The sequence below is a fragment of the Bombina bombina genome, chromosome 2 (genome assembly GCF_027579735.1).
Source record: "Bombina bombina isolate aBomBom1 chromosome 2, aBomBom1.pri, whole genome shotgun sequence".
Taxonomy (NCBI): Eukaryota; Metazoa; Chordata; class Amphibia; order Anura; family Bombinatoridae; genus Bombina; species Bombina bombina.
Window position 1 is genome coordinate 709036652 of NC_069500.1, and position 16782 is coordinate 709053433.

General features: G+C 39.9%; 1 protein-coding gene across 1 annotated transcript in view; it reads right to left on the reverse strand.

Moving 5' to 3' along the window:
* Nucleotides 1–16782, reverse strand: part of TDRD7 (tudor domain containing 7) — a 477879-nt gene that overhangs the window by 227580 nt on the left and 233517 nt on the right. Inside the window, exon 8 of the mRNA XM_053700014.1 lies at nucleotides 14086–14272. Coding sequence (XP_053555989.1) covers nucleotides 14086–14272 — 187 coding nt within the window. The remainder of the gene's footprint in view (nucleotides 1–14085; nucleotides 14273–16782) is intronic.

Here is a 16782-nt window from a genome sequence, read left to right on the forward strand (position 1 = left end):
TAAACCTCTGCTGTTACTGACATCTCTCTATATAAACCTCTGCTGTTACTGACATCTCTCTATATAAACCTCTGCTGTTACTGACATCTCTCTATATAAACCTCTGCTGTTACCGACATCTCTCTATATAAACCTCTGCTGTTACTGACATCTCTCTATATAAACCTCTGCTGTTACTGACATCTCTCTATATAAACCTCTGCTGTTACTGACATCTCTCTATATAAACCTCTGCTGTTACTGACATCTCTCTATATAAACCTCTGCTGTTACTGACATCTCTCTATATAAACCTCTGCTGTTACTGACATCTCTCTATATAAACCTCTGCTGTTACTGACATCTCTCTATATAAACCTCTGCTGTTACTGACATCTCTCTATATAAACCTCTGCTGTTACTGGCATCTCTCTATATAAACCTCTGCTGTTACTGACATCTCTCTATATAAACCTCTGCTGTTACTGACATCTCTCTATATAAACCTCTGCTGTTACTGACATCTCTCTATATAAACCTCTGCTGTTACTGACATCTCTCTATATAAACCTCTGCTGTTACTGACATCTCTCTATATAAACCTCTGCTGTTACTGACATCTCTCTATATAAACCTCTGCTGTTACTGACATCTCTTTGCATAATGCTCTTCTGTTACTGACATCTCTCTGTATAAGGCTCTTCTGTTACTGACATCTCTCTGTATAAGGCACATCTGTTACTGACAGCACTTTGTATACGGCTCTTCTGATACTGGCTGCTCTCTGTTTAAAGCACTTATGTTACTGTCTTCTCTCTGTATAAAACACTTGTGTAAATTACAACTCTCTGTATAAGGCTCTTCTGTGAATGACAGCTATCTGTATAATGCACTGCTGCTTATTACAGCTCTCTATATTAATAGGGTACATTACTGCCTTATACAGAGAGCTGTCATTCATAGTACACATAGCTGTAATTCACGGAAGTGCCTTATACAGAGAGCAGCCAGTAACATAAGTGCCTTATATTGAGAGAAGCCAGTAACAGAAGTTCCTTATATAGGGAGCAGACAGTAACAATAGAGCCTTATACAACAAAGTGGTGTCAGTAACAGATGTGCCTTATACAAAGAGATGTTATTAGTAATAGAAGTGCATTATTCAGAGAGCTGTCAGTCACATGAGTGCCCTATATAAAAGAGAAGGATGTCATAAACAGCAGTGCATTATACAGAGAGCTGTCATTCACAGAAGAGGAATAAACAGATAGTTGTCATTCACAGAAAAGCCTTATACAGAGCTGTAATTTACAGAAGTGTTTTATACAGAGAGAAGACGGTAACATAAGTGCTTTATACAGAGAGCTGTCATTCACATACAGTATGTGAATGACAGCTCTCTGTTTAAGGCACTTATGTCAATGAAAGTTCTAATAGTTTAACATCTGATAAATACTTATGCTCTCTAACAAAACATAAAAAATAGCGGATCCTTAAAAGAAGCATTAGTAGTATTCTGCAATTTCAGTTCCCATGTCAGCTAACTAAAATTAAGTCAGGAAGGTTTCCACGTATGTTATTATCCTGCCTATGGGACTTTGAGGACTACAGAGTATTGCTGTTTTTGTTGCCACAGGGTTAACTGCTGCTGCTTAGTGTGGAGGAAGAGGGTTAACCTGCTGTTAGTCTGGAAGAAGAGTTGCTCCGGTTCAGCAGTTCAGCTCCCTTAGAGACAACAGAGGTTTGATTTACAGCTTTGTAGTGCGGGAAGGTAGAGGGGGGTTTGCTCCGTTTTAGGCTGCTGTAAATCAAACCTCCGTTGTCTCTAACAGAGCTGAACCTGAACCAGAGCAACTCTTCCTCCACACTAAGGTCATCACTAAATCAACAGACTACCGGAGCCTTTCAGGAAGTGCACGCACTGCATTTTCTTCAGAAAGAACCACCCCTCTAGATAGGAAGGGAGGGAGGAGGCTGTGCTGTTCGTGCGTGAGTGGCATTGTGGGAAATGTAGTTTACTAACCTAATGGCCTAGAAAGCCTCTAGCTGCACCGGTCTAAATTTAGGTGTGGGTGGATGCGGTTAGCGGCGGCCAGCGAGCGTAAGTGTGGCACAAATATAGCATGCAATTTTCGGCCAGTTTGCCTCTCTTTTGGACGAAATAGGATAGGCCCATTTTCGGCCGAAAATTTCAGTTACCGAAATTTCGGTGCATCCCTAGAAACGATCTTACCGGAATCTCTGCTGTGGAACAGTCACACAGCTTCTCAAGTTTGACAGTCTTGTAGAATAGGATTTAGAAGATAGACCTCAGCGCCTGATGAGAACCTATGGGCCTGGGGGTGGGTGACTCCTAGCTGTTACCCAGTGTGAGATACTAAAGAATGTGAGAGGATCCCAGACGCCTACCCTAAGGAGGCTAGGTATGAATAATCAGATGTACCAGTGTGGCTAAAAAGTATGTAATTTAATCAACGGTACAGCGAGATTAAGAACAATAAATACAAAGTAAAAACAAGTTACAGAACAAGCTTCATGGATCCATGATAAGAAATACTATATAACAGATTAATAAAAAATATAAAAACAATAATCACAATACGTAATTGATTCCAGCAAGATATAGAACAAAGCCAATATGTGGTACAAATCTCTTAACTTCTAATAGTGATCTTGGTAGATTAAACAGTGAAGTAATTCCTAAAAATCTAAATTCCAAACAGATAAAAGGGCATAAAAGTTGTGCAAATACCGTTATAAAAAGTCAATGTGTTATTCAAAATAAAAATAAAAATAAAAGTCTATGTGATCCGGTGGTGGTTGAAAGCCTAAATCAGCGACAAAAAAAGTCTAAAAATAATAACAGATGATCCGTGTATCAAATGAGTAGCAAATTGGTGCAGTTGTAGCTAATCCTTAGTATTGAAACTCCACAACAAGGAGTGATGTATGGAAATCCAAAAATAAAAAAATATATATGTGTATCCAAAAAATGAAAAACCAAAATCCAAAGAGTGAAAAAATGAAAAATAATAAAAAACAACAAAAATTATTTAAAAATTATTTTAAATGTTCCAACAATCTTCAAACCTAATATAGTGGTACTTGGTAGTCTGTGTAAAAGCAATACAACAATAACAAAAAAGGCGGAAAACACGATCCACCTGTGGAAAAAAGCAAAAATAGAATATAGTGTAGATTGTCCTAAATAAATAGTAAACAATAGAATAAGGCTTACCAGTGCTGGTCAACGCGTTTCGGCCCGTGCTAGGCCTTTCTCAAGACTGGTTTGTAAATGCTAAAGGTGGCCTTATATAGGGTCCTTCACCGGATATTGTGCACTGTTTACTTCCGGTTTTCCGAAATTCAATACTTTTTGACAAACTATTTTTCAACTCTTTAAAGTTAAATATGATTTTGTATGTGTAATAAAATATAATAGAATATAACATAATTTATGCTTACCTGATAAATTCCTTTCTTCTGTTGTGTGATCAGTCCACGGGTCATCATTACTTCTGGGATATAACTCCTCCCCAACAGGAAATGCAAGAGGATTCACCCAGCAGAGCTGCATATAGCTCCTCCCCTCCACGTCAGTCCCAGTCATTCGACCAAGAATCAACGAGAAAGGAGTAACCAAGGGTGAAGTGGTGACTGGAGTATAATTTAAAAGATATTTACCTGCCTTAAAACAGGGCGGGCCGTGGACTGATCACACAACAGAAGAAAGGAATTTATCAGGTAAGCATAAATTATGTTTTCTTCTGTTATGTGTGATCAGTCCACGGGTCATCATTACTTCTGGGATACCAATACCAAAGCAAAAGTACACGGATGACGGGAGGGATAGGCAGGCTCATTATATAGAAGGAACCACTGCCTGAAGAACCTTTCTCCCAAAAATAGCCTCCGAAGAAGCAAAAGTGTCAAATTTGTAAAATTTGGAAAAAGTATGAAGCGAAGACCAAGTTGCAGCCTTGCAAATCTGTTCAACAGAGGCCTCATTCTTAAAGGCCCAAGTGGAAGCCACAGCTCTAGTGGAGTGAGCTGTAATTCTTTCAGGAGGCTGCTGACCAGCAGTCTCATAGGCTAAACGTATTATGCTACGAAGCCAAAAAGAGAGAGAGGTAGCAGAAGCTTTTTGACCTCTCCTCTGTCCAGAATAAACGACAAACAGGGAAGAAGTTTGGCGAAAATCTTTAGTTGCCTGCAAGTAGAACTTGAGGGCACGAACTACATCCAGATTGTGTAGAAGACGTTCCTTCTTTGAAGAAGGATTTGGACACAAGGATGGAACAACAATCTCTTGATTGATATTCCTGTTAGTGACCACCTTAGGTAAGAACCCAGGTTTAGTACGCAGAACTACCTTGTCTGAGTGAAAAATCAGATAAGGAGAATCACAATGTAAGGCTGATAACTCAGAGACTCTTCGAGCCGAGGAAATAGCCATTAAAAACAGAACTTTCCAAGATAACAATTTTATATCAATGGAATGAAGGGGTTCAAATGGAACACCCTGTAAAACGTTAAGAACTAAGTTTAAACTCCATGGCGGAGCAACAGCTTTAAACACAGGCTTGATCCTAGCTAAAGCCTGACAAAAAGCCTGGACGTCTGGATTTTCTGACAGACGTCTGTGTAACAAGATGGACAGAGCTGAAATCTGTCCCTTTAATGAACTAGCTGATAAACCCTTTTCTAACCCTTCTTGTAGAAAAGACAATATCCTAGAGATCCTAACCTTACTCCAGGAGTAATGTTTGGATTCGCACCAGTATAGGTATTTACGCCATATTTTATGGTAAATCTTTCTGGTAACAGGCTTCCTAGCCTGTATCAGGGTATCAATAACCGACTCAGAAAAACCACGTTTTGATAAAATCAAACGTTCAATTTCCAAGCAGTCAGCTTCAGAGAAGTTAGATTTTGATGTTTGAATGGACCCTGAATCAGAAGGTCCTGTCTTAGAGGTAGAGACCAAGGCGGACAGGATGACATGTCCACTAGATCTGCATACCAAGTCCTGCGTGGCCATGCAGGCGCTATTAGAATCACTGATGCTCTCTCCTGTTTGATTTTGGCAATCAATCGAGGAAGCAGCGGAAAGGGTGGAAACACATAAGCCATCCCGAAGTTCCAAGGTGCTGTCAAAGCATCTATCAGAACCGCTCCCGGATCCCTGGATCTGGACCCGTAGCGAGGAAGTTTGGCGTTCTGGCGAGACGCCATGAGATCTATCTCTGGTTTGCCCCAACGTCGAAGTATTTGGGCAAAGACCTCCGGATGAAGTTCCCACTCCCCCGGATGAAAAGTCTGGCGACTCAAGAAATCCGCCTCCCAGTTCTCCACTCCCGGGATGTGGATTGCTGACAGGTGGCAAGAGTGAGACTCTGCCCAGCGAATTATCTTTGATACTTCCACCATTGCTAGGGAGCTTCTTGTCCCTCCCTGATGGTTGATGTAAGCTACAGTCGTGATGTTGTCCGACTGAAACCTGATGAACCCCCGAGTTGTTAATTGGGGCCAAGCTAGAAGGGCATTGAGAACTGCTCTCAATTCCAGAATGTTTATTGGAAGGAGACTCTCCTCCTGATTCCATAGTCCCTGAGCCTTCAGAGAATTCCAGACAGCGCCCCAACCTAGTAGGCTGGCGTCTGTTGTTACAATTGTCCAGTCTGGCCTGCTGAATGGCATCCCCCTGGACAGGTGTGGCCGATGAAGCCACCATAGAAGAGAATTTCTGGTCTCTTGATTCAGATTCAGAGTAGGGGACAAATCTGAGTAATCCCCATTCCACTGACTTAGCATGCATAATTGCAGAGGTCTGAGGTGTAGGCGTGCAAAAGGTACTATGTCCATTGCCGCTACCATTAAGCCGATCACCTCCATGCATTGAGCTACTGACGGGTGTTGAATGGAATGAAGGACACGGCATGCATTTTGAAGCTTTGTTAACCTGTCCTCTGTCAGGTAAATCTTCATTTCTACAGAATCTATAAGAGTCCCCAAGAATGGAACTCTTGTGAGAGGAAAAAGAGAACTCTTCTTTTCGTTCACTTTCCATCCATGCGACCTTAGAAATGCCAGAACTAACTCTGTATGAGACTTGGCAGTTTGAAAGCTTGAAGCTTGTATTAGAATGTCGTCTAGGTATGGAGCTACCGAAATCCCTCGCGGTCTTAGTACCGCCAGAAGGGCACCCAGAACCTTTGTGAAGATTCTTGGAGCCGTAGCCAATCCGAATGGAAGAGCTACAAACTGGTAGTGCCTGTCTAAGAAGGCAAACCTTAGATACCGGTGATGATCTTTGTGGATCGGTATGTGAAGGTAAGCATCCTTTAAATCCACTGTGGTCATGTACTGACCCTCTTGGATCATGGGTAAGATTGTCCGAATAGTTTCCATTTTGAACGATGGAACTCTTAGGAATTTGTTTAGAATCTTTAAATCTAAGATTGGCCTGAAAGTTCCCTCTTTTTTGGGAACCACAAACAGGTTTGAGTAGAACCCTTGTCCTTGTTCCGACCGCGGAACCGGATGGATCACTCCCATTATTAACAGATCTTGTACGCAGCGTAGAAACGCTTCTTTCTTTATCTGGTTTGTTGACAACCTTGACAGATGAAATCTCCCTCTTGGGGGAGATAATTTGAAGTCTAGAAGGTATCCCTGAGATATGATCTCTAGTGCCCAGGGATCCTGAACATCTCTTGCCCAGGCCTGGGCGAAGAGAGAGAGTCTGCCCCCCACTAGATCCGGTCCCGGATCGGGGGCTCTCGGTTCATGCTGTCTTTGGGGCAGCAGCAGGTTTCCTGGCCTGCTTGCTCTTGTTCCAGGACTGGTTAGGCTTCCAGCCTTGCCTGTAACGAGCAACAGCTCCTTCCTGTTTTGGTGCAGTGGAGGTTGATGCTGCTCCTGTTTTGAAGTTCCGAAAGGGACGAAAATTAGACTGTCTAGCCTTAGCTTTGGCTTTGTCTTGAGGTAGGGCGTGGCCCTTACCTCCTGTAATGTCAGCGATAATCTCTTTCAAACCGGGCCCAAATAAAGACTGCCCCTTGAAAGGTATATTAAGTAATTTGGACTTAGAAGTAACATCAGCTGACCAGGATTTTAGCCACAGCGCCCTACGTGCCTGTATGGCGAATCCTGAGTTCTTAGCCGTAAGTTTGGTTAAATGTACTACGGCCTCCGAAATGAAGGAATTAGCTAGTTTAAGGACTCTAAGCCTGTCCGTAATGTCGTCTAGCGTAGATGAACTAAGGTTCTCTTCAAGCGACTCAATCCAAAATGCTGCCGCAGCCGTAATCGGCGCGATACATGCAAGGGGTTGTAATATAAAACCTTGTTGAACAAACATTTTCTTAAGGTAACCCTCTAATTTTTTATCCATTGGATCTGAGAAAGCACAGCTATCCTCCACCGGGATAGTGGTACGCTTAGCTAAAGTAGAAACTGCTCCCTCCACCTTGGGGACCGTTTGCCATAAGTCCCGAGTGGTGGCGTCTATTGGAAACATCTTTCTAAATATTGGAGGGGGTGAGAACGGCACACCGGGTCTATCCCACTCCTTAGTAACAATTTCAGTTAGTCTCTTAGGTATAGGAAAAACGTCAGTACTCGCCGGTACCGCAAAGTATTTATCCAACCTACACAGTTTCTCTGGTATTGCAACGGTGTTACAATCGTTGAGAGCTGCTAAGACCTCCCCTAGTAATACACGGAGGTTCTCCAATTTAAATTTAAAATTTGAAATATCTGAGTCCAATCTGTTTGGATCAGAAACGTCACCCACAGAATGAAGCTCTCCGTCCTCATGCTCTGCGAGCTGTGACGCAGTATCAGACATGGTCCTAGCATTGTCAGCGCACTCTGTTCTCACCCCAGAGTGATCACGCTTGCCTCTTAGTTCTGGTAATTTAGACAAAACTTCAGTCATAACAGTGGCCATATCTTGTAATGTTATCTGTAATGGCCGCCCAGATGTACTAGGCGCCAAAATATCACGCACCTCCCGGGCGGGAGATGCAGGTACTGCCGCGTGAGGCGAGTTAGTCGGCATAACTCTCCCCTCGCTGTTTGGTGAAATTTGTTCACATTGTACAGATTGACTTTTATTTAAAGTAGCATCAATACAGTTAGTACATAAATTTCTATTGGGCTCCACCTTGGCATTGGAACAAATGACACAGATATCTTCCTCTGAGTCAGACATGTTTAACACACTAGCAAAAAACTTACAACTTGGTTATAATCTTTTTTAGCAAAAAACGTACTGTGCCTCAAAGAGGTACTAACGATTAAATGACAGTTGAAATAATGAACTGAAAAACAGTTATAGCATCAAACTTTAAAACAACAAAACTTTTAGCAAAGGTTTGTTCCCATTAGTAAAATAACAATAATTAAATTTGACATAAAAAATACAAATCAACGTTTTTATTCACAGTCACTATAAGAATTCTCACAGCTCTGCTGAGAGAATTTACCTCCCTTCAAAGAAGTTTGAAGACCCCTGAGATCTATCAGAGATGAACCGGATCATGCAGGAAATATAAAAGTAACTGACTGGTATTTTTTGATGCGTAGCAAAGAGCGCCAAAAACAGCCCCTCCCTCTCCCACACAGCAGTGAAGAGAAACGAAACTGTCACAATTAAAGCAAAAAAACTGCCAAGTGGAAAATAATGCCCAAATATTTATTCACACAGTACCTCAGCAATGTAAACGATTCTACATTCCAGCAAAAACGTTTAACATGATAAATAGTTATTAAAAAGGATTAGTGACCTTTAACAGAGTAGTTCCGGTGAAATACCATCCCCAGAATACTGAAGTGTATACATACATGTCATTTTAACGGTATGGCAGGATTTTCTCATCAATTCCATTCAGAAAATAAAAACTGCTACATACCTCAATGCAGATTCATCTGCCCGCTGTCCCCTGATCTGAAGCCTTTACCTCCCTCAGATGGCCGAGAACAGCAATATGATCTTAACTACTCCGGTTAAAATCATAGTAAAAAACTCTGACAGATTCTTCCTCAAACTCTGCCAGAGAAGTAATAACACGCTCCGGTGCTATTTTAAAATAACAAACTTTTGATTGAAGTCATAAAAACTAAGTATAATCACCATAGTCCTCTCACACATCCTATCTAGTCGTTGGGTGCAAGAGAATGACTGGGACTGACGTGGAGGGGAGGAGCTATATGCAGCTCTGCTGGGTGAATCCTCTTGCATTTCCTGTTGGGGAGGAGTTATATCCCAGAAGTAATGATGACCCGTGGACTGATCACACATAACAGAAGAAATGGGGATGTTTCCTCAGTTTAATCCTCATAGTTAGGTGTTTTTGTTTACCTCTCCTATGTACTCCGTGAACATAGTGACGTCACTTCCGGTCCGGGTAATTTATACGATCAGATAATTTAGATCGTAGGTTCAATTACGAGTGAAATTACGATTAGGGAGGTTTTTATTTACTAAATACTGGTTGATAATGGTGTCAATTTTATTCTAATTCCAATTGAGTACTAAAACTAGGTCCGTGATCGGACCGACCTGATTGGTCGTGACGTCACGACCTAGGGTATGCGCCTTAGATTGGATCGGAGAGAGGTGTGTTTCATATCCCTACTGTCTTATTGGTGTTAGTTCGGGCTATGCTATAGGCCCTAGTTAGAGGTGTGTGAGTACTCTCTGAATCTAATTGGATTTCGAAGTTACAGCTTATTTTGACAGCGGACATGATTGTCTAATATTTTTACGAAGTTCCTGAATGAAAAATTGGTAGGAATAGTGCTATGTGATACGTTTCCAGTTTAGAAACATTTCTTGTATAGAAGTTTGTTGCTTAAAGAATATATTTCAGATTTTTTGGCAATCATCAACTGGGAATATCTTGATTAGTCTTATATCTGTGTGTAAAGGTATTGGTTACATATGCGAATTTCGTGACCAACAATTATATTTGGTCTTACAGAATTTTGAGGATATCGACTAGTGTTATACTTCACTAAATGTAGTTTTAAAGTAGGGAGGAATGAGTCTTCTTACGATATGTGGTATTTATAATATGAGAAATCACTTTAGTGAGATGCTTAAAAATAAAAGGAGTGGAGGAATGAGGGAGGCGATGGCCCTTCTCTGGGGACTTGGTTTTCCAAATGCATGGTGATCCAGGCTAACAAGGAAACAGTTTGGGAATATAGTTGGTTATTCTAGGATAAATCAGTTATTTGCTGGCCAAAACCAAGAGGGAATTATATCCTGTTTTTTGCTTTAGCCTAGCTTTTCCTGTCTAAAAAACGCCTTTATTTATAAAGGCTATTTCAGTGTGTGAATCTTCACTCTGTGTATGGTAGTGTGAGGATGGAGATTAACCTTATGTTGATTTTCTCGACATCTATATGATCTTTAAGGTCTAGTATTTAAAAATCTTCAAATTTTGAAGTTTTAAAATTTAAGATTCAAAATTCCAAATTTTAAAAGTCTCTTTTTCCAAAAGAACTATAAAACTTTTTAGAGGAGAACATCTGGGTGCCCGTTGATGATTATGGCATAGTAGGGGATGTGACATTTTGATTCCTACTTTATTTTAAAATTTTAATTAGGATGATTGTATCGAAAGGTGCAGGTAGATACTTCCACATCAGGTTTTTATGTTGTGTTTGCCACATCCAACTTTCGCTGGTTTGGCCTCTGCAGTTGTTATATATAGGTAATATCTAAGCTGTCGCTAGTTTGGCCTATATAGTTGTAGTATATAGGTAATGGCTAAAGTATCTTTTTAAGAGCTAGCATAGATACTGAGACTTCTAGTAATGTAATGTAATGGAGGAACTTAGAGGGGAGCTAAGGTTTGGTGTAGAAATAGTTTATGACTATATCATTAAGTCAAATTCTTGGCCGGCTTCTAGCCCTGTATTTTAAGCTTTGGGAACTTAAGGATCTAGTGAGTCATTGGGGGACATAGATGGAGACTAAGGTCTAATGTGTATGACCCTAGTAAAAGAGAGAATCTGACTGCTCTTAATTAGAATCATGTTTCGAGTGTCTATCAAGGCTTAGATGTTGGGGTGAAATTTAAAAGAGAGAATACTTGGTTCGAGTATCTGTCAAGGCTTGAATGATGAGGCGTCATTTAAGAGAGAGAATACTTGGTTAATGGCGATTGATTCCTTTCATGTTAGAGGAACCTATGTTCATAAACAGGAAATGTGTGAATGATCAGACCATATTGAAGAGATGCGATAAATCTTCTTTGTTGTTGAGACCTCTTGGGTACAGACAATCTAGGTTAAAGATCCACCTGGATTCTGCTGTGAGGAGTCTCTTTTCATAATGACCTCCTCTCCAATCCTTTTTGATCTTTTGTATCCCTAGAAAAGTGAGTTCTTTAATATTCCCTTTATGTTTATCAGCAAAGTCTTTATAAAGGGCTGTGTCCGTGTTCAATTTTTCAATGAGTAGCAGGTGTTCTCGCATCCTGTCCTTCAAGGTTCTGGATGTTTGGCCTACATATTGTAGGCCACATGAGCATTGGAGCATGTAAATAATGCCTTTGTCTTGGCATCTGATTAGATCATTAATTTTATGTGTTTCTTTGGTATTGTGACAGATGAAGGATGCTGCCTTTATGCCTTGCTTACAGGACTTACATGATATACATGGGAAAAACCCTTTTATTTCTTTTCCGAACACGTTTTTAACTCCAGAGGTCTTTTTCTTAGGTATACTTGGGGCTATTCTGTTTTTTAAATTGCTGGTTTTCCTATAGATAAACCTTGGTTGTATAGGTAATTTTTCGCCTATTAGATCGTCATCTTTCAATATACCCCAGTGTTTTCTGAATATGTTTTCAATGATATTTTTATTATCACTGTACTCTGATCATAGGGATGTTGAGAAACTCTTCATTCGTCGTGGTTTTAGGTTTTTTATAATTTGTGAGTTTAGTTCTATCGATCATTCTGACTTCTTGGATTTTCTGATCTAGTTTTGTCTCATTGTACCCTCTCTCCAGAAATTTGGTTTTAATTGTTGATGCCTGTTCTTCCCATTTGTCTTTAGTGGAACAATTATTTTTTTTTCTCATCCTCAAAAGTTGTCCTTTTGGAATGTTGTTTTTCCAATTGGAATGGTGGCAACTTGTCATGTGTATATAATTGTTGCTGTCTACCTCTTTAAAATGTGTCGAGGTTTCAAACTTACCATTTATGACTTCAATTTTCAAGTCAAGGAAGATTATTTCAGTCGTACTACTGACATACGTGAAACGTAAATTGTTTGGGTTTCTGTTCATAATTTCAAAAGTAAAATCTAGATCCGATTGTGTCCCCTTCCAAATAATTAATATATCGTCGATGTAACGACGGTAGAGGACCAGGTCCGCGCTAGCTGGGCAAGATTCCCAAAAGATATGCTCCCATTTTCCCATATATAGGTTAGCATAGCTTGGCGCGAACCTGGTCCCCATTGCTGTTCCACAAATTTGTTGGTAATAATGGCCATTATTACAGAAATAATTATGACTCAGTATATATTGGATACTGTCCAGGATGAAGTTCCTTTGTTCTTCTGGGACTTCGTTGTCCTTCTTGATGAAATATTCGACCCCTTCTAATCCTTCTTGGTGTGGGATACAGGTATATAATGAAGTCACGTCACAGGTGGCTAAAATGTAGCCTTCTTCCCACATTATATCTTCCAGTAGATTTAAAACTTGAGTAGAGTCTTTGAGGTGAGAAGGTAGTTGTCGAACATATCTCTGTAGATTCAGGTCAACGTATTCGGATAAGTAGCAACTTATCCGAATAACTTGTTTTTACTTTGTATTTATTGTTCTTAATCTCGCTGTACCGTTGATTAAATTACATACTTTTTAGCCACACTGGTACATCTGATTATTCATACCTAGCCTCCTTAGGGTAGGCGCCTGGGATCCTCTCACAGTCTTGTAGAATAGCGCCTGACATGGACTTGAGTGACAGAAGCAGGCAGTGAAACTCGTCAACACTGATTGCTTAGGAGCTGTTAATACGAGTCTGGAAGGTTTCGCAGAAAGAATCTCCCTGCATCTCCAGACCCCAACATTCGTCAATGTCCCATACCATAATGACTGGGGGATGAGGGGAGTGGGGAAGGTATTTAAGCCTTCGGCTGGGGTGTCTTTGCCTCCTTCTGGTGGCCAGGTTCTGTATTACCGCAAGGAATGAAGCCGTAGACTCTCCTCATATTAAGATGGAAAACCTTTATGTTACTAGTAGAGAAATGTGGGCGTTTGATGTTTAGAAGAGCTGAGTAGAAAATTAAAATCGTTTTTTTAAGCAAATTCTTTTAGTTACTCTTTGAATCAATAACTTTGTGACTCTTCTGTATAAATAACAATACATTCTAAAAAGGGAGCGTAAAGTTAAAATTAAACTTTCATGATTGAGATAGGGCACGCAATTTTGAACAACTTTCCAATTTACCTCAAATAATTTGTGCCATTATCTTGGTATCCTTTGTTAAAAAAAAATACATGGGTAGAATACACTACTGCAGGGCTCGACAAACCCAGGATCCTGGGAGCCACTGGCTCCTAGAATTTTACCCCTGCCCCTCTCCTAACTTTGTGGGTTATTCTCCATATATCTATATACAAATCCAACTGTCTGGCTCCTAAAAATATGCCTGGCTCCTAAATATTCTTACTGGCTCCTAAATTTTGAACATATTCGTCAAGCACTGCACTACTGGGAGCCAACTGCTAATTCGTGGCTGCACATATATGCATCTTGTCATTGTCTCATCCAATGTGTCCAGCTAGCTCCTAGCAGTACATTGCTGCTCCTTCAACAAAGAATTCCAAGAGAATTAAACAAATTTGATAATAGACGTAAACTGAAAAGTTGTTTAAAATGATATGCTACAAGAAAAATGTTCTGTTTCATGTCCCTTTTAAAAGAGTTCTATTTGACAATTTAGACTTCTTTGCAGCAAATACTATAATGGTGATTTTTGAAAGCCTTTTAGAATGTTTCTAATTTGGAGTGCACAGTTATCAGCAGGAGTTGTAAAATTAAAAGTAAATAAAAAAATGAGAGAGTCCTTACTTTTATTTTGTTGCCCTCAAATGAAGATATCTGAGCACGCAGCCATGCATCCTCCTCTGCACGTACAGCCACAAGCTGTTTAGTTTTTAAAGAACTGACAGGTACAGATAACGAACTTTTACTATAAAATTCTTTCATGTCATCCTCCAAACGTTCTTGTGCAGCAGAATATTCTTGTCCAACATATCTGGTGTAAAAATGTAAACAATAAAGCAAAATTAAAGAAATGTGCATATTTTGCCTTTATTCATAAAGTGCCAACAAAGTCAACATCACTAAACAAATGTTCTTCAAAACCAGACATATATGCATTAGATTGGGTGTGTGCAGTGAAACATTTTACAATACTTGCCCCATGGTCACTTATCAGTGGCACAATAAAAAACTCTGGGGGAATTGTGTCCCCACTCAAGAAGCCATTGAAGGCTTGGTGCACTCTTTGCCAAAACTATATACTTAATAATTTCCTTTGCGAGGTAATTATGTTTTTTTGGGGGGGCTTGTCTATGGCCCCTTTATTGCAGTGGCAGACAAAAGAACTAATTTTTGTACATCAACTATTAATAGAAACAGGTAATTCAATCAGGGAACCCAAATTAACACATTCCTTACCAAACACATACCACTTTGTGTATTTGCAACCAAAACACCATGTCACTACACTGATAAAAACAAAATTTATGCTTACCTGATAAATTAATTTCTTTCATGGTGTGAGAGTCCACGATCCATTACTTCTGGTATCCGACTGCTGGCCACCAGAAGGAGGACAAGATTCCCAGAACTCAAAGAGTCCCCCCCTGGTATGCTAGTTATACATATAACCAAATAAGAAGTAGTATAAAAGGTAGGGAAGGACCAAGTAGGGAAAATGAGGTACAAAACTATAAATGCCAAAATATTTTTTTATTAAAATTGGGCTGGGCTTGTGGGCTTTCACCACCATGAAAGAAATTAATTTATCAAGCAAGCATACATTTTATTTTCATAAGGTGGTGAGAGCCCACGATCCATTACTCCTGGATCATGGACTCCACAAGTAATTTAGCATGGGACAAACTTTTTTTTTTTTTTTTAACAAGGCAGGGACCTAACTTTCCTAGACATTGCTGCCTGGAGAACTTTCCTACCAAACGTCACATCAGAAGAAGCAAAAATGCAGAAAGTGGTAGAATTTATTAAAAGGTATGTGAGGATGACCCTGCTGCTGCCTTGAACATTTGTTTAATAAAAGCTTTAAATTTGAAAAACATAGGAAGTGGAAACTGAACTAGTAAAATGTTCTGCAATGCATCTTGGATAAGACTTTCCACTTCCAAGAAAACCTTGTTAATCAAGAACTTTAGTCGAGGCGCTAGTGAGACTGCTGAGGCCTTCTGGCCTTTGAGCACCTCAGAGAAAGAACAAATTTAAAAATTAGCCCAAATCCTTTGATCATGAAAAGAGAATTTCAATGATCTAATTAAAATAGTAAATAAGCCTTCCTTTAAATTCTGAGGCTTAATACAAAGAGAAGAAACTACAAGTCTAAATTAAAGTTAGCATAATAAACCAAAGTTGGTCCATAAAAATACCTAACCTTGGAGTAAAAACCAGATAAAGAAACTCAGAAAAAAAGGAGACAATTCAGAAAATTCTACTGCTAACAGAAAAACTAAATTTATGCTTACCTGATAAATTTCTTTCTTTCCGGATATGGAGCGTCTACAACATCATTCAATTACAAGTGGGGAATATCACTCCTGGCCAGCAGGAGTAGGCAAATAGCACTACAGCAAAGCTATTAAGTGTCACTCCCCTACCCATAATCCCCAGTCATTCGACCGAAGGGAAATGGAAAAAGAATAAACACAAAAGGTATAGAGGTGCCTGAGGTTTAGTAAAAAATAACTGTCTTAATAAAGGGTGGGGCCGTGGACTCTCCATATCCAGAAATAAATAAATTTATCAGGTAAGCATAAGTTTTGTTTTCTTTCTTAAGATATGGAGAGTCCACAATGTCATTCCATTACCAGTGGGAACCAATACCCAAGCTAGAAGACACAGAATGAACAGGAAGGGAGAACAAGACAGGCAGACCTAAACAGAAGGCACCACCGCTTGAAGAACCTTTCTCCCAAAAGAGGCCTCAGACGAGGCAAAAGTATCAAATTTGTAGAAATTGGAAAACATATGCAGAGAGAACCAAGTTGCAGCCTTGCAAAGCTGTTCCACAGAAGCTTCACCTTTGAAAGCCCAAGAAGGAGACAGCCCTAGTGGAATGAGCTGGAATTCTCTTAGGAGGCTGCTGTCCAGCAGTCTTATAAGCAAAACAAATCATACTTCTCAACCAGAGGGAAAGAGAAGTAGAAGTAGCCTTCTGACCCTTACGCTTTCCTGAGAAACAAACAAACAGGGCAGAAGACTGGTGAAAAACGTAGTCGCCTGTAGGTAGAATTTTAGAGCACGCACAACATTCAAGTTGTGCAGCAGACGTTCTTTATGAGGAGGATTGGGACAGAGAGAAGGAACAACAATTACCTGATTAATATTTCTATCCAAAAGCACTTTAGGAAGAAACCCCAATTTAGTATGAAGAATTATTTCATCCGCATGAAAGATAAGGTAAGGCGAATCACACTGCAAAGTCAAGAGTTCTGAAACCCTCCGAGCAGAAGAGATAGCAATAAGAAACAAAACCTTCCAAGATAGCAACTC